Genomic DNA, 24,982 nt, shown 5'->3' on the forward strand with positions numbered 1-24,982 from the left:
CCCTTTTTCTTTCCTTCCTTCCTTCCTTCCTTCCTTCATCCTTCCTTCCCTTTCTCCTTCCTTCCCTTCCTTCCTTCCATCTTTCTTTCTTCCTTCCCTCCTTCATCCCTTCATTCCTTCCCTTCTCTCCTTCCTCTTTCCTTCCTTCCTTCCTTCCTTCCTTCCTTCCTTCTCTCCTTCCTTTTTTTCTTCATCCCTTCTTCCCTTCCTTCCTTCCTTCCTTCCTCCTTCCTTCCTTCCTTCCTTCCTCCCTCCTCCCTTCCCTTTCTCTTTCCTTCCCTCCTTCCTTCCTTCTTTCCTTTCTTCCCTCCTTCCTTCTTCCCTTCCTTCCTTCCTTCCTTCCCTCCTCCCTTCCTCCCTTCCCTTCCTTCCCTTTCTCTTTCCTTCCCTCCTTCCTTCCTTCCATCTTTCTTTCTTCCTTCCCTCCTTCATCCCTTCATTCCTTTCCCTTCTCTCCTTCCTTCTTTCCTCCTTCCCTCTTTCCTTCCTTCCTTTCCTTCCTTCTCTCCTTCCTTTTTTCCTTCATCCCTTCCTTCCTTCTTTCCTTCCTTCCCTCTTTCCTTCCTTCTTTCCTTCCTTCTCTCCTTCCTTTTTTCCTTCATCCCTTCTTTCCTTCCTTCTTTCCTTCCTTCCTTCCTTCCTTCCTTCCTTCCTTCCTTCCTTCCCTCCTTCTCTTCTTCCTTCCTTCCTTCCTTCCTTCTTTCCTTCCTTCTTTCCTTCCTTCCTTCCTTCCTTCCTTCCCTTCCCTCCTTCCTTCTTTCCTTCCTTCCTTCCTTCCTTCTTTCCTTCCTTCCCTCTTTCCTTCCTTCCTTTCCTTCCTTCTCTCCTTCCTTCTTTCCTTCCTTCCCTCTTTCCTTCTTTCCTTCCTTCTTCTCTCCTTCCTTTTTTCCTTCATCCCTTCTTTTCCTTCCTTCTTTCCTTCCTTCCTTCCTTCCTTCCTTCCCTCCTTCCTTCTTTCCTTCCTTCCTTCCTTCCTTCTTTCCTTCCTCCCTTCCTTCCCTTTCTCTTTCCTTCCCTCCTTCCTTCCTTCCTTTCTTCCCTCCTTCCTTCTTTCCTCCCTTCCTTCCCTCCTTCCTTCCCTCCTTCCTTCTTTCCTTCCTTCCTTCCCTCCTCCCTCCCTCCCTCCCTCCCTCCCATCCATCCATCCATTCATCCCTCTTTCCTTCCTTCCTTCCTTCCTCCCCCTCCTTCCTCCAGGAACCTTCCTTCATCACCTTCTTCATCCTTTGGGATTTCTTCTCGAAGCTCATCCGAGGCTCCGTCACAAGGCCTCCGCTTTGCCTTCCCAACAATGGCTTCTTCTTTTTGAAGGAAGAAGGGAGGCAGGACGACAGGCCGCTCTCCACTCAGACTGCCTGAGTCTTTGCACCACCATCACCACCAACGGGGTCGAAGGCCCTTCGGGTTCTGCCCTGAGACCCCCTTCCTTCCACCCTCATCCTGGACTCAAACCCGCGTCTCCTTCCAATGCAGCATCCCCTCCGCCACCCCCCTCCGCTCCTCCTCCTGGTTCTTATCTAAGGGGACCCCTCCGGTGCCTCTCTGATGAAAATGGAGCCGGATCTGCTCAGGACTCTGCCCGGTCCCGGGATGGCCCCCCATCGAGACCCTCTGCTGGGCTTGGAGGCCACGCGGAGCCTCCTCCTCCTCCAGGAGCCCCGGCTGGACCTGGTGCAGATGCTGCACCCCGGGAGGAGGAGGAGGAGGAGGAGGAAGGCAGGCCAGGAGGAAGGCCTCTTCTTCAAGGAAGAGCAGGTGGGAGGCTTGGAGACCCAGCAGCCAAGCGCCGAGCATCAGCAGGAGGATGACACCTTGGCTGGGGATTGGAGGCTGAGCTCAGCCTCGAAGCAAAGGCCGGAGGAGGAGGAGGAGGAAGAAGAGCAGGAAGAAGGTTCAGAGGCCCAGCAGCCAAGCACCCAGCATCAGCAGGACTCCTTGAAGCAAAGGACAGAGGAGGAAGGCTCAGAGGCCCAGCAGCCAAACGCCGAGCATCAGCAGGACTCTTTGGTTGTGGATTGGAGGCTGAGCTCAGCCTTGAAGCAAAGGCCAGAAAAAGAGGAAGAAGAACAGCAGGAGGAAGGCTCAGAGGCCCAGCAGCCAAGCGCCAAGCATCAGCCGGAATCTTTGGTTGTGGATTGGAGGCTGAGCTCAGCCTCGAAGCAAAGGCCAGAAAAAGAGGAAGAAGAACAGCAGGAGGAAGGCTCAGAGGCCCAGCAGCCAAGCACCAAGCATCAGCAGAAGGACTCTTTGGTTGTTGACTGGAAGCTGAGCTCAGCCTTGAAGCAAAGGCCAGAAAAAGAGGAAGAAGAACAGCAGGAAGAAGGATCAGAGGCCCAGCAGCCAAGCGCTGAGCATCAGCAGAAGGACTGCTTGAAGCAAAGGACAGAGGAGGAAGGCTCGGAGGTCCAGCAGCCAAGCACCGAGCATCAGCAGGACTCCTTGAAGCAAAGGACAGAGGAGGAAGGCTCAGAGGCCCAGCAGCCAAGCACCGAACATCAGAAGGAAGACTCTTTGGTTGTGGATTGGAGGCTGAGCTTAGCCTTGAAGCAAAGGCCGGAGGAGGAAGGCTTGGAGGCCCAGCATCAGCAGAAGGACTCTTTGCCTCTGGATTGGAGGATGAAGCAAAGGCCGGAGGAAGAAGAGCAGGAAGAAGGCTCAGAGGCCCAGGAGCCAGGTGCCCAGCATCAACAGGAAGACCTGCACCACTCTTTGGCTGTGGATTGGAGGCTGAGCTCCACCTTGGAGAAGAAAGAACAAGAGGAAGACTTGGAGGCCCAGGAGACAAGTGTCCACCATCAGCAGGAGGACTCTTTGGTTGTGGATTGGAGGCTGAGCTCAACCTTGAAGCAAGGCCCAGAGGAAGAAGAACAAGAGAAAGACTTGGCGGCCCAGGAGACAAGTGTCCACCATCAGCATGACTCTGTGGCCCTGGATTGGAGGCTGAGCTCAACCTTGAAGCAAGGCCCAGAAGAAGACTTGGCGGCCCAGGAGACAAGTGTCCACCATCAGCATGACTCTGTGGCCCTGGATTGGAGGCTGAGCTCAACCTTGAAGCAAGGCCCAGAAGAAGACTTGGAGGGCCAGGAGACAAGTGTCCACCATCAGCAGGAGGACTCTTTGGTTGTGGATTGGAGGCTGAGCTCAGCCTTGAAGCAAGGCCCAGAAGAAGACTTGGAGGCCCAGGAGACAAGTGTCCACCATCAGCAGGAGGACTCTTTGGTTGTGGATTGGAGGCTGAACTCAGCCTTGAAGCAAGGCCCAGATGAAGACTTGGAGGCCCAGGAGACAAGTGTCCACCATCAGCAGGAGGACTCTTTGGTTGTGGATTGGAGGCTGAACTCAGCCTTGAAGCAAGGCCCAGAGGAAGAAGGAGAAGAGGAAGACTTAGAGACCCAGGAGACAAGTGTCCACCATCAACAGGAGGACTCTTTGGCCCTGGATTGGAGGCTGAGCTCAGCCTTGAAGCAAGGCCCAGAGGAAGACTTGGAGGCCCAGGAGACAAGTGTCCACCATCAGCAGGAGGACTCTTTGGTTGTGGATTGGAGGCTGAGCTCAGCCTTGAAGCAAGGCCCAGAGGAAGACTTAGAGACCCAGGAGACAAGTGTCCACCATCAACAGGAGGACTCTTTGGCCCTGGATTGGAGGCTGAGCTCTGCCTTGAAGCAAGGCCCAGAGGAAGACTTGGAGGCCCCAGGAGACAAGTGTCCACCATCAGCAGGAGGACTCTTTGGTTGTGGATTGGAGGCTGAGCTCAGCCTTGAAGCAAGGCCCAGAGGAAGACTTGGAGGGCCAGGAGACAAGTGTCCACCATCAGCAGGAGGACTCTTTGGTTGTGGATTGGAGGCTGAGCTCAGCCTTGAAGCAAGGCCCAGAAGAAGACTTGGAGGCCCAGGAGACAAGTGTCCACCATCAGCAGGAGGACTCTTTGGTTGTGGATTGGAGGCTGAACTCAGCCTTGAAGCAAGGCCCAGATGAAGACTTGGAGGCCCAGGAGACAAGTGTCCACCATCAGCAGGAGGACTCTTTGGTTGTGGATTGGAGGCTGAACTCAGCCTTGAAGCAAGGCCCAGAGGAAGAAGGAGAAGAGGAAGACTTAGAGACCCAGGAGACAAGTGTCCACCATCAACAGGAGGACTCTTTGGCCCTGGATTGGAGGCTGAGCTCAGCCTTGAAGCAAGGCCCAGAGGAAGACTTGGAGGCCCAGGAGACAAGTGTCCACCATCAGCAGGAGGACTCTTTGGTTGTGGATTGGAGGCTGAGCTCAACCTTGAAGCAAGGCCCAGAGGAAGAAGAACAAGAGAAAGACTTGGCGGCCCAGGAGACAAGTGTCCACCATCAGCATGACTCTGTGGCCCTGGATTGGAGGCTGAGCTCAACCTTGAAGCAAGGCCCAGAAGAAGACTTGGCGGCCCAGGAGACAAGTGTCCACCATCAGCATGACTCTGTGGCCCTGGATTGGAGGCTGAGCTCAACCTTGAAGCAAGGCCCAGAAGAAGACTTGGAGGGCCAGGAGACAAGTGTCCACCATCAGCAGGAGGACTCTTTGGTTGTGGATTGGAGGCTGAGCTCAGCCTTGAAGCAAGGCCCAGAAGAAGACTTGGAGGCCCAGGAGACAAGTGTCCACCATCAGCAGGAGGACTCTTTGGTTGTGGATTGGAGGCTGAACTCAGCCTTGAAGCAAGGCCCAGATGAAGACTTGGAGGCCCAGGAGACAAGTGTCCACCATCAGCAGGAGGACTCTTTGGTTGTGGATTGGAGGCTGAACTCAGCCTTGAAGCAAGGCCCAGAGGAAGAAGGAGAAGAGGAAGACTTAGAGACCCAGGAGACAAGTGTCCACCATCAACAGGAGGACTCTTTGGCCCTGGATTGGAGGCTGAGCTCAGCCTTGAAGCAAGGCCCAGAGGAAGACTTGGAGGCCCAGGAGACAAGTGTCCACCATCAGCAGGAGGACTCTTTGGTTGTGGATTGGAGGCTGAGCTCAGCCTTGAAGCAAGGCCCAGAGGAAGACTTAGAGACCCAGGAGACAAGTGTCCACCATCAACAGGAGGACTCTTTGGCCCTGGATTGGAGGCTGAGCTCTGCCTTGAAGCAAGGCCCAGAGGAAGACTTGGAGGCCCAGGAGACAAGTGTCCACCATCAGCAGGAGGACTCTTTGGTTGTGGATTGGAGGCTGAGCTCAGCCTTGAAGCAAGGCCCAGAGGAAGACTTGGAGGGCCAGGAGACAAGTGTCCACCATCAGCAGGAGGACTCTTTGGTTGTGGATTGGAGGCTGAGCTCAGCCTTGAAGCAAGGCCCAGAAGAAGACTTGGAGGCCCAGGAGACAAGTGTCCACCATCAGCAGGAGGACTCTTTGGTTGTGGATTGGAGGCTGAACTCAGCCTTGAAGCAAGGCCCAGATGAAGACTTGGAGGCCCAGGAGACAAGTGTCCACCATCAGCAGGAGGACTCTTTGGTTGTGGATTGGAGGCTGAACTCAGCCTTGAAGCAAGGCCCAGAGGAAGAAGGAGAAGAGGAAGACTTAGAGACCCAGGAGACAAGTGTCCACCATCAACAGGAGGACTCTTTGGCCCTGGATTGGAGGCTGAGCTCAGCCTTGAAGCAAGGCCCAGAGGAAGACTTGGAGGCCCAGGAGACAAGTGTCCACCATCAGCAGGAGGACTCTTTGGTTGTGGATTGGAGGCTGAGCTCAGCCTTGAAGCAAGGCCCAGAGGAAGACTTAGAGACCCAGGAGACAAGTGTCCACCATCAACAGGAGGACTCTTTGGCCCTGGATTGGAGGCTGAGCTCTGCCTTGAAGCAAGGCCCAGAGGAAGACTTGGAGGCCCAGGAGACAAGTGTCCACCATCAGCAGGAGGACTCTTTGGTTGTGGATTGGAGGCTGAGCTCAGCCTTGAAGCAAGGCCCAGAGGAAGACTTGGAGGGCCAGGAGACAAGTGTCCACCATCAGCAGGAGGACTCTTTGGTTGTGGATTGGAGGCTGAGCTCAGCCTTGAAGCAAGGCCCAGAAGAAGACTTGGAGGCCCAGGAGACAAGTGTCCACCATCAGCAGGAGGACTCTTTGGTTGTGGATTGGAGGCTGAACTCAGCCTTGAAGCAAGGCCCAGAGGAAGACTTAGAGACCCAGGAGACAAGTGTCCACCATCAGCAGGAGGACTCTTTGGTTGTGGATTGGAGGCTGAGCTCCATTTTGGAGAAGAAAGAACAAGAGAAAGACTTGGAGGCCCAGGAGACAAGTGTCCACCATCAGCAGGACTCTTTGGTTATGGATTGGAGGCTGAACTCAGCCTTGAAGCAAGGCCCAGAGGAAAACTTGGAGGCCCAGGAGACAAGTGTCCAGTATCAGGAGGACTCTTTGGCTCTGGATTGGAGGCTGAGCTCAACCTTGAAGCAAAGGATGGAGAAGAAAGAACAAGAGGAAGGCTCAGAGGCCCAAGAAGCAAGTATTGAACATCAACAGGAAGACCTGCACCCCTTTTTGGGTGTGAATTGGAGGCTGAGCTCAGCCTTGAAGCCAATGCCTGGAGAAGAAGGTGAGGAAGGCCTGGAGAGCCAGGAGCCAGGTGTTGAGCATCAGGAGTTAGACCTCTTGGCTGTGGATTGGGAGGCCCAGGACCCAGGTGTTGAGCATCAGCAGAAGGAGCTGCAACCCTCCTTGGCTGTGGATTGGAGGCTAAGCTCAGCCTTGAAGGAAAGACTGGAGGAGGAAGCCTTGGAGGTCCACCATCAGCAAATGGACTCCTTGGCTGTGGATAGGAAGTTGGGCCCGGCCTTGAAGGAAGAGGAGGACGAGGAGCTGCGGGTGGTGGCCTCCTCCTTCAGCTTGGTGGATGCTCAGGGTTTGCAACCAGGTGGAGGAGGCCTTGAGGAGGACGTGGAGGAGCAGGACGTGAGCCGGGAAGCCACGGAGCGGCGGAGGCGGAGGGGCCGGCGGCGGCGAAAGAGCCCACAACCGGGCTCCGGGGTGGACCTCTTCCCTGAAGACCCTGGCCTTGACTTTGGCCGGGATGAGGGCCAGGCTTCTCCTTCTCCGGAGGAGGCTCCTTGGCTGCGGTCCGTCTTCGAGGCCCTGGACCGGGATGGAGATGGTTTCGTCCGCATCGAGGAGTTTGTTCAATTTGCCACCGTCTATGGAGCAGAGCAGGTAAGGCCCCATGGGAATATTTTCACACTTCTGGATATGGATCTGCTTCTTCAATGGTCAGGGATTCTGGGAGTTGCAGGCCTGGTGCAGGTTGAGGAGGCCTCCAACTCCCAGAATCCCTGACCCTTGGTATTCCCTCCAGCTGGTAGACTGTTAGGAATTGTAGTAACTGGGGTCCAAAATACCTGGACGGAGGGCTGAAGTTGGCCCAGGACCTTCTCTTAACTATTATTTGTAATATCATTTGTAATAATAATAATAATGTAAAATCATTTGTAATAATAATAATGATTCTGAGGGGGAATCCTTTGTTGGGAGGTGTTACTAGCTGGCTCTGGTTGTTTCCTGGTCCAGTGGTTTTGTTGTTTTTAATGTAAAATCATTTGTAATAATAATAATGACTCTGAGGGGGAATCCTTTGTTGAGAGGTGTTATTAGCTGGCTCTGGTTGTTTCCTGGTCCAGTGGTTTTGTTGTTTTTAATGTAAAATCATTTGTAATAATAATAATGACTCTGAGGGGGAATCCTTTGTTGGGAGGTGTTACTAGCTGGCTCTGGTTGTTTCCTGGTCCAGTGGTTTTGTTGTTTTTAATGTAAAATCATTTGTAATAATAATAATGACTCTGAGGGGGAATCCTTTGTTGGGAGGTGTTACTAGCTGGCTCTGGTTGTTTCCTGGTCCAGTGGTTTTGTTGTTTTTAATGTAAAATCATTTGTAATAATAATAATGACTCTGAGGGGGAATCCTTTGTTGGGAGGTGTTACTAGCTGGCTCTGGTTGTTTCCTGGTCCAGTGGTTTTGTTGTTTAATGTAAAATCATTTGTAATAATAATAATGACTCTGAGGGGGAATCCTTTGTTGAGAGGTGTTATTAGCTGGCTCTGGTTGTTTCCTGGTCCAGTGGTTTTGTTGTTTAATGTAAAATCATTTGTAATAATAATAATGACTCTGAGGGGGAATCCTTTGTTGAGAGGTGTTATTAGCTGGCTCTGGTTGTTTCCTGGTCCAGTGGTTTTGTTGTTTTTAATGTAAAATCATTTGTAATAATAATAATGACTCTGAGGGGGAATCCTTTGTTGAGAGGTGTTATTAGCTGGCTCTGGTTGTTTCCTGGTCCAGTGGTTTTGTTGTTTAATGTAAAATCATTTGTAATAATAATAATGACTCTGAGGGGGAATCCTTTGTTGGGAGGTGTTACTAGCTGGCTCTGGTTGTTTCCTGGTCCAGTGGTTTTGTTGTTTTTAATGTAAAATCATTTGTAATAATAATAATGACTCTGAGGGGGAATCCTTTGTTGAGAGGTGTTATTAGCTGGCTCTGGTTGTTTCCTGGTCCAGTGGTTTTGTTGTTTTTAATGTAAAATCATTTGTAATAATAATAATGACTCTGAGGGGGAATCCTTTGTTGAGAGGTGTTATTAGCTGGCTCTGGTTGTTTCCTGGTCCAGTGGTTTTGTTGTTTAGTCCATGGGAATTATGCACACACATACACACACACACACATATATATATACAGTAGAGTCTCACTTATCCAACATAAACAGGCCGACAGAACGTTGGATAAGCGCATATGTTGGATAATAAGGAGGGATTAAGGAGAAGCCTATTAAACATCAAATGAGGTTATGATTTTACAAATAAGCACCAAAACATCATGTTATACAATAATTTTGACAGAAAAAGTAGTTCAATACGCAGTAATATTATGTTGTAATTACTGTATTTACGAATTTAGCACCAAAATATGATGTATTGAAAACATTGACTACAAAAATGCGTTGGATAATCCAGAACGTTGGATAAGCGAGACTCTACTGTAATTGAAGTCCAAAACACCTGGACGGAGGGCTGAAGTTGGCCCAGGACCTTCTCTTAACTAGAAATCATTTGTAATAATAATACAGTAGAGTCTCACTTATCCAACATAAACAGGCCAGCAGAAGCTTGGATAAGCGAATATCTTGGATAATAAGGAGGGATTAAGGAAAAGCCTATTAAACATCAAATTAGGTTATGATTTTACAAATTAAGCGCCAAAACATCATGTTATACAGCAATTTTGACAGAAAAAGTAGTTCAATATGCAGTAATGCTATGTAGTAATTAGTGTATTTATGAATTTAGCACCAAAATATCACCATATATTGAAAACATTGACTACAAAAATGTGTTGGATAATCCAGAACGTTGGATAAGTGAGTGTTGGATAAGTGAGACTCTACTGTAGTTCAATACGCAGTAATGCTATGCAGTAATTACTGTATTTACAAATTTAGCACCAAAATATCACGATATATTGAAAACATTGACTACAAAAATGTGTTGGATAATCCAGAACATTGGATAAGCGAGTGTTGGATAAGCTGAAATTGGCCCAGGATCTTCTCTTAATTAGAAATCATTTGTAATAATAACAATGACTCTGAGGGGGAATCCTTTATTGGGAGGTGTTATTAGCTGGCTCTGGTTGTTTCCTGTCTGGAACATTTCTAGCTGTGCTTGGCCACGTGTTGGTGTGACGTAGTCTGTTGCTATGGAAAATGCAGGGTGTTTGAAAAAGAACTCCCTAGTTTTAATGTAAATTACATTAATGTAAATTACATTAATAACTAGCTGTGCCCGGCCACACATTGCTGTGGCGAAGTATGGTGGTATGGGAAATAAAGTATTGAGGAATTGTATATTGTATATTGATAATCTTATATTATCTGCTCAGAACTGGATTATTTGAGGCCCCTTCTTCACAGCTGTATAAAATGCACACTGAAGTGGATTATATGGCAGTGTGGAGTCAAGATAATCCAGTTCAAAACAGATAATATAAGATTATAAATGGGTTATATAGCTGTGTGGAAGGGCCTTGAATCTACACTGCCATATAATCCAGTGCAAATTAGATAATCTGTGGAAGAAGCCTAAGTGAGGCCTAAATCTGCCTGTCCCCTAACTGAACCCTGGCTGTGCCTTGGCTGAGTTGGTTGCTAGGAGACCAAGTGGGCAGAGATTAGCCCTCTAAACTGGCAGCAATTGGATAAAAACAATTATTGCTCTCCCTCTAATTAGGACTTTATTTTTCTTTTCTTTTTGTTGTATCAACCTAGAGGCGTGGATGATGGGTTGTGTTGTCAAATTTCGAGGTTGGGGGGCCTGTAGTTTTGTTGTTTTGTGGGTCGCCGTGATGCCATCACTCTTTTATATATATAGATGTAAATTACATTAAAACTAGGGAGTTCTTTTTCAAACACCCTGTATAATGGGAAGCAGCCTGTGTTTGAAGCTGCAAGGCTGTTCAGTGCTATTCAAGGTGGGCAGCAGAGGATCCCCGTAGGTAGGAAGGAGCCATGCAAGGGTGGTTTATGTATCTGTGGAATAATGCTGTTAGGAATTGTGGGAGTTGTAGTCCAAAACACCTGGAGGGAAGGCCGAAGTTGGCCCAGGCTTGGTCTAAAAGCTTCCAAGAATATCTCCTTCTCTCTTGTGTTTTCCTACGAACTTCCTCTTGCTGTAGCCAATGTTGGGGATGATGGAAGATGCTGCCCTACATGTTAGCAAGGCTTTGTGCTCCCAGCCATATTAAAGGTGGTGTGATGGAATGGAATTTATAACTACTAACACCAATTTGGAAAGATGCAACCACCAAAGACTCAGGGAGGAGACCTTTTACTTTTTTTCTCTTCTTCTTTACTTTAGATCAGGGGTCCCCAAACTAAGGCCCGGGGGCCGGATGCGGCCCTCCAAGGTCATTTACCTGGCCCCCGCCCTCATTTATAATAGAATATTTTTATATCATTTTAAATAATATAATATATTGTATATACATATGATATTGATAATAATATTATAATGTTATACAATATAATACTAATAATAATACCATATAATAATATTAATTATATGTTATATATTACATATAATATTACAGTATAGTGCAGGGGTCCTCAAACTTTTAAAACAAAGGGCCGGTCCACAATCCTTCAGACTGTGGAGGGGCCGAATTATCATTTGAAAAAAACAAAACGAACAAATTCCTATGCACACTGCATATATCTTATTTGTATTGCAAAACAACAACAACAATAACAATGAAAGAACAATACAATATTTAAAAATCAAAACAATTTTAACCAACATAAACCTATCAGGATTTCAATAGGAAGTGTGGGCCTGCTTCTGGCCAATGAGATAGTCAGGTTAATTAGGATTGTTCTTGTTGTGTGCCTTTAAGTCATTTCAGACTCTTGGGGAGCCTAAGTCTAAAATTATTTATTTATTCATTTACTACATTTATTTACTATATTTATATCCCGCCCTTCTCACCCCAAAGGGGACTCAGAGCAGCTATATGTACATACAATATATTATATTATTAGCATAGTGCAATATTAGCATTATATATTGCTATATTGAACTATACTGTAATATTATATGTAATATATAACATATAATTAATATTATTATATGGTATTATTATTAGTATTATATTGTATAAAATGATAATATTATTATCAATATCATATGTATATACAACATATTATATTATTAAAACTGATATAAAAATATTATATTATAAATGAGGGCGGGGGCCAGGTAAATGACCTTGGAGGGCCGCATCCGGCCCCCGGGCCTTAGTTTGGGGACCCCTGGTATAGTGGTATAGTTCAATATCTATATATATAAAAGGGTAATGAAATTTCGGCCTAGGACAAAACAACAAAACTACACATCCCAGAAACACTAAACTTGGCAGCACAACCCCTCATCCATGCCTCTACGTTCATACAACAAAAAGAAAACAAAAATAAAATCCTAATTAGAGGGAGAGAAAGAATTGTTTTTAACCAATTGCTGCCAGTTAGAAGGCTAAGCTCCGCCCACTTGGTCTCCTAGCAACCCACTCAGCCCAGGGGACAGGCAGAGTTAGGCCTCACTTAGGCCTCTTCCACACTGCCTATAAAATACAGATTATCTGATTTTAACTGGATTATATGGCAGTGTAGACTCAAGGCCCTTCCACACAGCTATATAACCCATTTATAATGGACTTAATGTCCGGGGAAACCTTTACCCTTTACCTTAACTACCACCAATTCCTCAATACTTTATTTCCCATTCCACTAGACTTCACCACAGCAATGCGTGGCCGGGCACAGCTAGTAGTAATATATAATGCTAATATTGTGATATGCTAATAATATAATATATTGTATGTACATACAGTTGCTCTGGAGTGAGAAGGTCAGGATATAAATGTAATAAATAATGTAGTAAATGAATAAATAAATAATTGTAGACTTAGGCTCGCCCAAAGTCTGAAATGACTTGAAGGCACACAACAACAACAACAATCCTAATTCACTTGACTATCTCATTGGCCAGAAGCAGGCCCACACTTCCCATTGAAATCCTGATAGGTTTATGTTGTTAACTATTGTTTTCATTTCTAAACATTGTATTGTACTTTTGTTGTTGTTGTTTTGCACTACAAAGAAGACATGTGCAGTGTGTACCGGAATTTATTTGGGTTTTTTTTCTCCAAATGATAATTCGGCCCCTCCACAGTCTGAAGGATAGTGGACCGGCCCCCTGCTTAAAAAGTTTGAGGACCCCTGGTCTAGATGGTATATTCTAACTTGGTTTAGAATATATGCGACAGAGGCTTAGATGTTGGAAGAACTATAACAAGTTTATTCAGGCACAAAGCTTAGTGGTTACAATGTTGTTTCTCACTTAGAGGTATTCTTATTAACAGTTACAATACTAGAATGAGATGAATCAACTCTCTAAATCAGGGGTCCCCAAACTTTTAAAGCAAAGGGCCGGTCCACAATCCTTCAGACTGTGGAGGGGCCGAATTATCATTTGAAAAAAAAAAGTTCCTATGCACACTGCACATGTCTTATTTGTAGTGCAAAACAACAACAATAACAATGAAAGACCAATACAATATTTAAAAATGAAAATAATTTTAACCAACATAAACCTATCAGGATTTCAATAGGAAGTGTGGACCTGCTTCTGGCCAATGAGATAGTCAAGTGAATTAGGATTGTTGTTGTTGTTGTGTGTCTTCAAGTCATTTCAGACTTTGGGCGAGCCTAAGTCCAAAATTATTTATTTATTCATTTACTACATTTATTTATTACATTTACAGTAGAGTCTCACTTATCCAACACTCACTTATCCAACGTTCTGGATTATCCAACACATTTTTGTAGTCAATGTTTTCAATACATCGTGATATTTCGGTGCTAAATTCATAAATACAGCAATTACTACATAGCATTACTGCGTATTGAACTACTTTTTCTGTCAAATTTGTTGTCTAAAATGATGTATTGGTGCTTAATTTGTAAAATCTTAACCTAATTTGATGTTTAATAGGTTTTTCCTTAATCCTTCTTTATTATCCAACATATTCGCTTATCCAACGTTCTGCTGGCCTGTTTATGTTGGATAAGTAAGACTCTACTGTATATCCCACCCTTCTCACTCCGAAGGGAACTCAGAGCAGCTGTATGTACATACAATATATTATATTATTAGCATAGAAAATATTAGCATTATATATTACTATATTGAACTATACCACTATACTGTAACATTATATGCAATATATAACATATAATTAATATTATTATATGGTATTATTATTAGTATTATATTGTATAAAATGATATTATTATCAATATCATATGTATATACAATATATTATATAATTAAAACTGATATAAAAATATCATATTATAAATGAGGGCGGGGGCCAGGTAAATGACCTTGGAGGGCCGCATCCGGCCCCCGGGCCTTATTTTGGGGACCCCTGGCTTAGATGTTGGAAGAACAATAACAAGTTTATTCAGGCACAAAGCTTAGTGGTTACAATGTTGTTTCTCACTTAGAGGTATTCTTATTAACAGTTACAATACTAGAATGAGATGAATCAACTCTCTAAAGCAGGGGTCCTCAAACTTTTAAAGCAAAGGGCCGGTCTACAATCCTTCAGACTGTGGAGGGGCCGAATTATCATTTGAAAAAAAAAAAAACGAACCAATTCCTATGCACACTGCACATGTCTTATTTGTAGTGCAAAACAACAACAACAACAATGAAAGAACAATACAATATTTAAAAATGAAAACAATCTTAACCAACATAAACCTATCAGGACTTCAATGGAAAGTATGGGCTTGCTACTGGCCAATGAGATAGTCAAGTTAATTAGGATTGTTGTTTGTTGTTGTTGTGTGCCTTCAAGTCATTTCAGAATTTGGGTGAGCCTAAGTCTAAAATTAATTATTTATTTACTTACTACATTTATTTACTACATTTATATCCCACCCATCTTACCCTGAAGGGGACTCAGAGCAGCTGTATGTACATACAATATATTATTAGCATAGCACAATATTAGCATTATACATTACTATATTGAACTATACTGCAATACTATATGTAATATAATTAACATATAATTAATATTATTATATAGTATTATTATTATATTGTATAACATTATAATATTTTTATCAGTATTATATGTATATACAATATATTATATTATATTATAAAAACTGATATAAAAATGTATTATAAAATTGAGGGTGGGGGCCAGGTAAATGACCTTGGAGGGCCGCATCCGGCCCCCGGGCCTTAGTTTGGGGACCCCTGCTCTAAAGTATCACTTCTTTTACTTAAGGTACAGTAGTTAAAACTTCTTCCTCTGCTACTTTTAAACCGTTACTTCAATGGATCTCTGTGAGTCCCGCTGGGATTAGTTCCCAAAGTCTGAAACTTGGACTGTCCAGTGACTTCAAACCACAGTCACCCCTGTGATATACTATCACAGATTCTCTGTGCCTTTCCAGGACACAGACTACATTAAATAAGTCACCAAACCTATTTTAAACCGACTCAAAACGAACAATTGAGTCTCTTTGATCCCATCAACCTGGAATCAATCTTCCCTGTGCCTCCTCAGAGCACAGACTGACTCTCTTTTTTAAACTCTGCACTTTTCAACTAAACGGCTGTTGGCTCCGCCTACTTCTCCATGGCAACCAGACTGAGTGCTGAGATGCAATAACTGTAATACTTACCCATTTTAAACATAAACACACAATTAAACATAACGTCTGTAAACCAAAATTCGTACTTCATTACGGCAACCCATTCTGCTCTGCAGTTTCAGCTGCTCTCTGTGGCCTGAATCAGGGGAGAATGTGTTTCTCCAGCTGGATTGGCTCCCAAATCTGCTTACTTGCCTCTTTCCTTTGTGGCTCGTTTCCACACGGACGGGTGGCCGGGAGATATGCGCTCAGCAGACCTGCTCCTTTGTGTCGCTGTTATCTTAACCCAAAATCATCCTGATCAAAGCAACACAATTTCCCTACCCAGATCTTTCGTTTAACATGAAAGGAGGTACCCAGATCTTTAGTTTAACATTGTTGGATGGTTGACACATGGTATATGTGTGTTTAATATCATCTCCCGTCTAGTCGTTCTGCCTTGGATACTCTCCAATAGACATGTCCAAAAAATAGTTTTGAATCGTATATCGGAATTATTTCGGATTGTTCTCGCTTTTTGATACGCATTGCGAGACATTGTCTCACAGCGCAACCAGCAATGTAATTCGAACCATTGTTGGCCCATACTCTAATTGTCTCTTAATGTTTCGTTAATTTTTCCTCCCCCCAATTTTTTTTAAATATATTTTTAAAAATATTTTTAAAATTATTTTGTTTCTGCAACCTACCTTGAATGGGATCTTATTTGCAAATTTGATGAGGATAGCTCAAGAAATGAGGGCGGGAGAGCCTGTAAAAGTGTCCCCCCCCCCCCCCTCGGGTTCCTTTTTTTTTTTTTTTGGGGTGATTGCGCATGCGCATCCACCATTTTAGAAACATTTAGAATAATTACAAATTTTCAGAAATATCCGAAATCTTTGGGTGAAAAAATCGGAAATACTTTCTATATCGAAGCGCCAGCGCCCTCTACTTTAGAAACAAGAATTGAAACACTTTTACCATCGATCGGACATGCCTACTCTCCAAGCTATGTCCGTTTTTTCCCCAGTCTGAAACTGGGATTCAGTGGGGTGGATGGGGGTGATGACCTGCATACTGGGGGTGTTATATTCACCATATGGGCTGTGTCCCATAAATCTCCTCCCTATGTTCCTGGTTATTATTGTCAGAGTATTTGCAGCACAGCAGTAGTTGGATGGAAGCAATGGAACGCAGAACGAAGAGACACTCAGAGACGTTGGTAAAACTATTTACAAAGTTTTACTGTATGCAGCAATAATCAACACAAACAGACTTGCAGACAACAGACAAACACAGGACTGCTCTATTCTCCAACAGAACTTGACTTGAACTCTAGGCAGACAGAACTCAACTCAACTGAACTGATGCAATCGTTTTTCACAAACACTTGTGTCTGGATACTCCCTAGTTCCAGCCACACATCAAGGTCGTCATAGCTTCTTGGCAATTAACTCTTTCCACACTATGGTACATTCTGGATGATGCAATCAGTTGCAATACAAGCATGGCACAAATTGCATTTAAACACTATCAATACACAAATCCCACATTAACAATTATCTTGGCAAAAGCCAAAGTGGGGTCAAGACCTTTGAAACAATTGTCTTTAGAAGTCTGCCAGGTTTGCTTTGATGGTGCTTTTTCTGCATGAAAGCAGAAGGGGGTTGGACTTGATGACCTTTGGGGGCTTCTTCCAACTCTATGATTCTGCCTTTGCTTCCATTTGGATCAATTTTTGCTAGGTTGACAATTCTACTAATACAGTAGAGTCTCACTTATCCAACATAAGTGGGCTGGCAGAACTTTGGATAAGCGAATAGCTTGGATAATAAGGAGGGATGAAGGAAAAGCCTATTAAACATCAAATTAGGTTATGATTTTACAAATTAAGCACCAAGGCATCATGTTATACAACAAATATGACAGAAAAAGTAGTTCAATACGCAGTAATGCTATGTAGTAATTACTGTATTTGCGAATTTATCACCAAAATATCACAATATATTGAAAACATTGACTACAAAAATGCGTTGGATAATCCAGAACGTTGGATAAGCGAGTGTTGGATAAGTGAGACTCTACTGTACATTGCTGGTTGCGCTGTGAGACAATGTCTCGGAATGCGTATCAAAAAGCGAGAACAATCCGAAATAATTCCGATATACGATTCAAAACGATTTTTTGGACATGTCTACTCCCCATACCGCTCTCTCCAGTATGTTCCAGTTGCTGATCAATTCCTATGTGTGCCATAGAAAGAATAGGAAAGGGTTATGGGAGAGGCAGTGGATGGGATTGTGCAAATTCCAAAGAGCGTTATGCTGCTTCCTTTCAATCAGGAAAAACACCATCGTGAAAACATGAGTTTGCTGCATAGTTCAGGGAAGAGGAAACTGGGTCGAAGCTATTCATTTCTGTGGCTGCGGTTTTAGCCAGAACAGTAGTTTGCTCAAGACTCAGTCTGAAGTGTGTGTGTGTGTTATTTGCGCGTGTAAGTGTAAGCACAGTCGTGGCCTTCTCCTCTTTTGGAGTGCCCTCCTCCTCCTCCTCGTAAAGTCAACAGCAGCATTGTGTTATCCTTGCCATTGGATTCTGGCAGCGAAAGCCTCGACTTGAAAGGACAAGAAATTAACGAGACTTTCCAGTTCAGTTCAGTCTTGTTTTTAGAAAATAAACAACAAAGGAGATTTGTGTTCAGGCCTGGCTGGACTGTGCAAGCAACCCAAACAGCCATCTGGTATTGCATTGGCATACAATTCAGTGGGTTGCTGTACATTTTCTGGGCTGTATGTCCATGTTCCAGAAGCATTCTCTCCTGACGTTTTGCCCACATCTGTGGCAGAGGTTGTGAGGGATATTGGAAACTAGACAAGCGAGGTTTATATATCGGTGGAAAGTAGGAGAAAGAAGTTTTGGTCTGTTGGTGGTTTACTGGAAAGGACATGTGTTGACAGCTGATTGGCTGAGCCAGCCAGGAGCCAGAATTCCGATTGGCTGCTATCTCAAAAGATCAAACAGGGCAACGATATATGCAGCAGTCTTTCTGAATTCACACAGAGAACAGGGGGAATAAACAATCCCTTTAAACAGTCTTTAAATATGCTTCACTTGCCTTATAAAGAATAAGGCTTCGGAGAGTTTATTTATTTATTTCCAATATTTATATCCCGCCCTTCTCACCCGAAGGGATTTAGGGCGACTTACAACAAATGGCAACAAATTCAGTGCCTACATATACAGTAGAGTCTCACTTATCCAACATAAATGGGCCGGCAGAATGTTGGATAAGCGAATATGTTGGATAATAAAGAAAGATTAAGAAAAAGCCTATTAAACATCAAATTAGGTTATGATTTTACAAATTAAGCGCCAAAACATCATGTTATACAACAAATTTGACAGAAAAGGTAGTTCAATACGCAGTAATGCTATGTAGTAATTAGTGTATTTATGAATTTAGCACCAAAATATCACGATGTATTGAAAACATTGACTACAAAAAGGCGTTGGATAAACCAGGACATTGGATAAGCAAGTGTTGGATGTGAGACTCTACTGTAGTTAAAAATTAGTTAGCAGCCATTTCCTTTCAGACTATTTCCAGTCAGCACTCTCTTCACTCTCCGAGGTAGTAATAATAATAATAATAATAATAATAATTTATTTATTTATTTGACCAGTCATATGACCATTTCAAAGTGCAACAGAAATAAAAACAAGGCAAAAAGGATGGGAGGACAGCAGCTGACCTTCTGTTTGCCGTCAAAATCTTATTTTCCTGATTCTTCTTTCAGGAAATATGCTCTTTTCTTGATAGCTTTCAGGATAAAAAGGCTTACTCTGATTATAGTGGATCTTTCTTGTCCTTGCAAGAGGACTGTCAGAAGATCATTTTTGTTGGGGGACCTAAAATTAGATAGTAATGGATGAAAATATCTATGTTGAAGTTCAGCATATTCCAGACTATTTCCAGTCAGCGCTCTCTTCAAGATAAAAAGGCTTACTCTGATTATGGTGGATCTTTCTTGTCCTTGCAATTTTTGTTGGGGGACCTAAAATTAGATAGTAATGGATGTAAATATCTGTGTCGAAGTTCAGCATATTCCAGACTATTTCCAGTCAGCGCTCTCTTCAGGATAAAAAGGCTTACTCTGATTGTGGTGGATCTTTCTTGTCCTTGCAAGAGGACTGTCAGAAGATCATTTCTGTTGGGGGACCTAAAATTAGATAGTAATGGATGAAAATATCTGTGCCGAAGTTCAGCATATTCCAGACTATTTCCAGTCAGCACTCTCTTCAGGATAAAAAGGCTTACTCTGATTATGGTGGATCTTTCTTGTCCTTGCAAGAGGATTGTCAGAAGATCATTTCTGTAGGGGGACCTAAAATTAGATAGTAATGGATGTAAATATCTGTGTCGAAGTTCAGCATATTCCAGACTATTTCCAGTCAGCGCTCTCTTCAGGATAAAAAGGCTTACTCTGATTATGGTGGATCTTTCTTGCCCTTACAAGAGGATTGTCAGAAGATCATTTCTGTTGGGGGACCTAAAATTAGATAGTAATGGATGTAAATATCTGTGTCCAAGTTCAGCATATTCCAGACTATTTCCAGTCAGCGCTCTCTTCAGGATAAAAAGGCTTACTCTGATTGTGGTGGATCTTTCTTGTCCTTGCAAGAGGACTGTCAGAAGATCATTTCTGTTGGGGGACCTAAAATTAGATAGTAATGGATGAAACTATCTGTGTCGAAGTTCAGCATATTCCAGACTATTTCCAGTCAGCGCTCTCTTCAGGATAAAAAGGCTTACTCTGATTATGGTGGATCTTTCTTGCCCTTACAAGAGGATTGTCAGAAGATCATTTATTTTGGGGGACCTAAAATTAGATAGTAATGGATGAAAAGATCTGTGCCGAAGTTCAGCATATTCCAGACTATTTCCAGTCAGCGCTCTCTTCACTCTCCGAGGTGAAAGTGGCAGTTAAAACTCTAGAGAGAGCAGCCAATCAGAATTCTGGCTCCTGGCTGGCTCAGCCAATCAGCTGTCGACACATGCCCTTTCTCGTCATGGTGCCTCTTTACAAATCCTCACATTATCAATAAAAAACACAGTCTAACTAAATGTTAGAGTCACATAATACACAATCTGTATTGTTGTTTTGGTCACTCCTGAGTATGATCCTAGAGGTTGAATACGAGGACAGAGAATACATGTGTTCAGTCCACATTCTTTCTGTTTTTTATTTTCAATTGAGGTTTAAATTTAGTAAATGACTTGGTGTAGCGATGTGGGAAAGATCAGTCATGCGTGTAAAGTGTGTGTAGGGGTGGGAGGGTGATTGCACAGCCATGGTTTGTTATGACTCATTGGAGGTCCCTTGCCAACGGTTCTGCAATGTTGTCGTACAGTCATAACACGGACTCCCGCTTTCTCTCTCCTCCGCCTGGGAACTGGAACAGCTTGAGAACCGGTAACCGAATTATTCGAGGGCGGTTTGTTCCTGGAGCTTCAGAGACGGAGGCGGCGGTTGAAACAAAAATACTTTCGTCCAAATGCGTGCCAAAAGTTCTCCACCTCCTCCTGATGAGCAACAATTACTCATTCTTAGATCTGTATTAAGCAGAACAAAAGGGAAAGGCTTTTCACAGCTGCATTAGTTGGTGGTCCACCTGTATTACAGCTCTGAGTGAATTCAGAGAGACTTGTGTATATATTGTTGCCCTGTTTGATCTTTTGAACTGAAGTAAAGATACTGCCTCTTGCCACGTGTTGATGGATGCGATTTGGATTCCTCTATGACTTTGTGGGATGGCCAGTATCAAATGTATTATTTTGTGTGAGGTGCGGGTCTGCGGAGATCCAGGTTCAAGTCCCCACCTTGGAGAGTTACTTTCTCTTTTCATATGACCCACCACACACACACACACACACACACACACACACACACACATATATATACAGTAGAGTCTCACTTATCCAACACTCGCTTATCCAACGTTCTGGATTATCCAACGCATTTTGTAGTCAATGTTTTCAATACATCATGATATTTTGGTGCTAAATTCGTAAATACAGTAATTACTGCATAGCATTACTGTGTATTGAACTACTTTTTCTGACAAATTTGTTGTATAACATGATGTTTTGGTGCTTCATTTGTAAAATCATAACCTAATTTGATGTTGAATAGGCTTTTCCTTAATCCCTCCTTATTATCCAACATATTCGCTTATCCAACCTTCTGCCAGCCTGTTTATGTTGGATAAGTGAGACTCTACTGTACATGTAATAATAATAATAAATACAGGAAAATAATACATGTAATAATAAATAGAGTAAAATAATAAATGTAATAATAATAATAATAATAATAATAATAATAATAATAATAATAATAATAATAACAATAATAAGATCAGAGTGAAATAATAAATGTATTATTATTATTATTATTATTGTTGTTATTATTATAAGACAACTCTGGCAGAAACCAGTGCAGGTGGTCCCGGTGGTGATGGGCACACTGGGTGCCGTGCCAAAAGATCTCAGCCAGCATTTGGAAACAATAGGCATTGACAAAATTACGATCTGCCAACTGCAAAAGGCCACCCTACTGGGATCTGCAGCATCATCCGAAAATACATCACACAGTCCTAGACACTTGGGAAGTGTTCGACTTGTGATTTTGTGATACGAAATCCAGCATGTCTATCTTGTTTGCTGTGTCATAATAAAATAATAATAATAATAATAATAATAATAATAATAATAATAATAATAATAATAATAATAATAGTCCTAGACACTTGGGAAGTGTTCGACTTGTGATTTTGTGATACGAAATCCAGCATATCTATCTTGTTTGCTGTGTCATAATAAAATAATAATAATAATAATAATAATAATAATAATAATAATAATAATACATCACACAGTCCTAGACACTTGGGAAGTGTTCCAGCATATGTCTTTTTGTTTGCTGTGTCATACAATAATAATAATAAGAAGAAGAAGAAGAAGAATGTAAAATAATATAATAGTAGCAAAAATAATATAGTACAATAATAAATGAAATAATAATAGAATAAAATAATAAATGTAATAATACCAATAATAATAGAGAAAAATAATAAATGTACCATATATTCTCAAGTATAAGCTGACCCAAATATAAGCCAACCAGGATCATCACCCGAGTATAAGCCAAGGCGGGCTTTTTTAGTCCTAAAAAAAGAGCTGAAAAACTAGGCTTATACTCGAGTATATACAGTAATTCATGTTTGTTGGGACATGTGCCTATGGCTGCATGTTCCTGTGTTCGATGCCTTTCTATTGAAATGGTGATGCACGGACTAAATTTCTGGAAACATTACTTTTTGGAGACTGCGGCCCCTTCTACGTTGCCTTATATCCAGGATCTGATTCCAGTGGAGACTCGTATAATTGGGTTCAAAGCATATAATCTGGGACCAGATCCTGTGGTAGAAAAGGCAACATGTAGGCAAGACGAACTTTTCTTTGTGTTGGCACAACTCCAGCCCAAACGTCTTTTTCAATATACAGTCGGCTTTTTGAGTGAAGGGAGTTGGTCTCGGTCTTCATCCGTCTTGATTGTCGACTTTGGCTCCCGTTCTACCCATTCCTTCCTGTTTCGGCTTTCACGGAAAGCATACCATTGCTTTCTTAAGGGCCGAGCCAAATCCATATGGTGAAGCCCTCCATTCAGGAGTGGGGAGGTTTGCCTTGCTTCACAGGACGCCCGCTCTCAAATGCGTCTTTGCCGACCACCCTCCGGGTCAGGTTTCTCTGGAGTTCTCTATTTTTCCATTTAATCTAGAATCCCTTTTCAGTTTGCTCAGGCCCAGGCAGAGTAATGGAAGCCTTCACCTAGAGACAAAAAAAATTGCATTAACAATTCTCTGGAATATACATAGAGGTTGAATGAAAAGTAATGCCTCCACCTTCGTAAATCCTCAACTGGTCTGTGGCAGGTCCTGGCTTGTTCAGTAGACTCTCCTCTACAGTTCCATTTGGCGGGAAGCCTGAGCATTGAACGGTTGTGTTGTTAAAGTGCGAAGTATGGAACCCTGCGCAGACGGGGAAGCCTTAGCATTGAACGGTTGTGTTGTTAAAGGGCGAAGTATGGAACCCTGCGCAGACGGGGAAGCCTTAGCATTGGACGGTTGTGTTGTTAAAGTGCGAAGTATGGAACCCTGCGCAGACGGGGAAGCCTTAGCATTGAACGGTTGTGTTGTTAAAGGGCGAAGTATGGAACCCTGCGCAGATGGAGAAGCCTTAGCATTGAACGGTTGTGTTGTTAAAGTGTGAAGTATGGAACCCTGTGCAGATGGAGAAGCCTTAGCATTGAATGGTTGTGTTGTTAAAGTGTGAAGTATGGAACCCTGCGCAGACGGAGAAGCCTAAGCATTGAACGGTTGTGTTGTCAAAGTGCGAAGTATGGAACCCTGAGCAGACGGTCGGTCAATGCCACTTAAGCAATGTGCAGTCATTGAATTCTTGACAGCAGAAGGTGTCACCCCAAAGGAGATTCCTGAGAGAATGCAAGCTGTTTATGGTGATTGTGTTGATGTGAGTCCTGTGCGTCGTTGGGCGAGTAAGTTTAAAGATGTCGAGGTGGGAACATCTGACTTGCGTGACAAACAAAGAGTTGGACGTCCTGTGACAGCAACCACCAGGTTTCACAAGCATAAGGTTGACAGATTGATTCAGGACGATCATTGTATCACTCAGAGAAAAATTTCAAGCATAATAATCGGCATTTCACAAGAACATGTGAGTTACATTATTGCTTTGCTTGGCTATCAGATGTTGAGAGAACTGTGAGACGCCGGTTGAGGAAACAGAGTGTCGACTTCTTCTGTGACGGCTTCAGAAAACTTGTTCATCGTTGGCAGAAATGTATCCAATGGTCTGGTGCTGATATGGAAAAGTGAATAGTTGTCGTTAAAGAGGATGATTTCTGCGTTTGATTTATTAAAATATTCCCATCCAAACCCAAGAAACGAAGGTGGAGGCATTACTTTTCATTCAACCCTTGTAATAAATAAATAAATGTTTTTGTGGCACTTTGAGTGTTTTGTCAGCCCTATATTGTTGGAGAAAGCCATTTTAAAAAAAAATAGATTAGGAATGTTCCTGTTGGGTTTCGGGCCAGCGAGGGTTTCGGGCCAGCGAGGGTTTCGGGCCATCTATCCTTCTATTATTCCATCCTTCCATCTATCCTTTCATTTATCCATCCACCTACCCATCCTATCTATCTATCTATCTATCTATCTATCTATCTATCTATCTATCTATCTATCTATTCTTCCATCCATCCATCCGTCCATTATCTACCAGTCTCTCTACCATCTATCCTATTATTCTATCCTTCCATCTATCCTTCAATCTATCCATCCCCCTACCCATTCTATCTATCTATCTATCTATCTATCTATCTATCTATCTATCTATCTATCCATCCATCCATCCATCCATCCATCCATTATCTACCAGTCTCTCTACCATCTATCCTTCTATTATTCTATCCTTCAATCTATCCATCCACCTACCCTATCTATCTATCTATCTATCTATCTATCTATCTATCTATCTATCCATCCATCCATCCATTATCTACCAGTCTTTCTACCATCTATCCTTCTATTATTCTATCCTTCCATCTATCCTTCAATCTATCCATCCACCTACCCATTCTATCTATCTATCTATCCATCCATCCATCCATCCATTATCTACCAGTCTCTCTACCATCTATCCTTCTATTATTCCATC

The 24,982-nt window shown here is 43.1% G+C and overlaps 2 protein-coding genes across 5 annotated transcripts in view; both read left to right on the forward strand.

Annotated features, from left to right (window-relative positions):
- Window positions 1–1,590: 1,590 nt before the first annotated feature.
- LOC134294223 (trichohyalin-like) lies at window positions 1,591–6,179 on the forward strand. The gene is made up of 3 exons (XM_062964578.1): window positions 1,591–3,687; window positions 3,719–6,131; window positions 6,175–6,179. Exons 1-3 carry the CDS (start codon window positions 1,591–1,593, stop codon window positions 6,177–6,179), a joined length of 4,515 nt encoding a protein of 1,504 aa, XP_062820648.1.
- The window catches only part of rab11fip3 (RAB11 family interacting protein 3), a 102,571-nt gene continuing 83,371 nt past the window's right edge, over window positions 5,783–24,982 (forward strand). Inside the window, exon 1 of one of the 4 annotated variants that reach the window (XM_062964192.1) lies at window positions 5,783–7,141. In XM_062964192.1, coding sequence (XP_062820262.1) covers window positions 6,263–7,141 — 879 coding nt within the window. In that variant the 5' untranslated portion in view covers window positions 5,783–6,262. The remainder of the gene's footprint in view (window positions 7,142–24,982) is intronic. The other 3 variants (XM_062964194.1, XM_062964193.1, XM_062964195.1) reach the window with 3 other exon arrangements.

The sequence above is a fragment of the Anolis carolinensis genome, unplaced genomic scaffold (genome assembly GCF_035594765.1).
Source record: "Anolis carolinensis isolate JA03-04 unplaced genomic scaffold, rAnoCar3.1.pri scaffold_13, whole genome shotgun sequence".
In the NCBI taxonomy this organism is placed as follows: domain Eukaryota; kingdom Metazoa; phylum Chordata; class Lepidosauria; order Squamata; family Dactyloidae; genus Anolis; species Anolis carolinensis.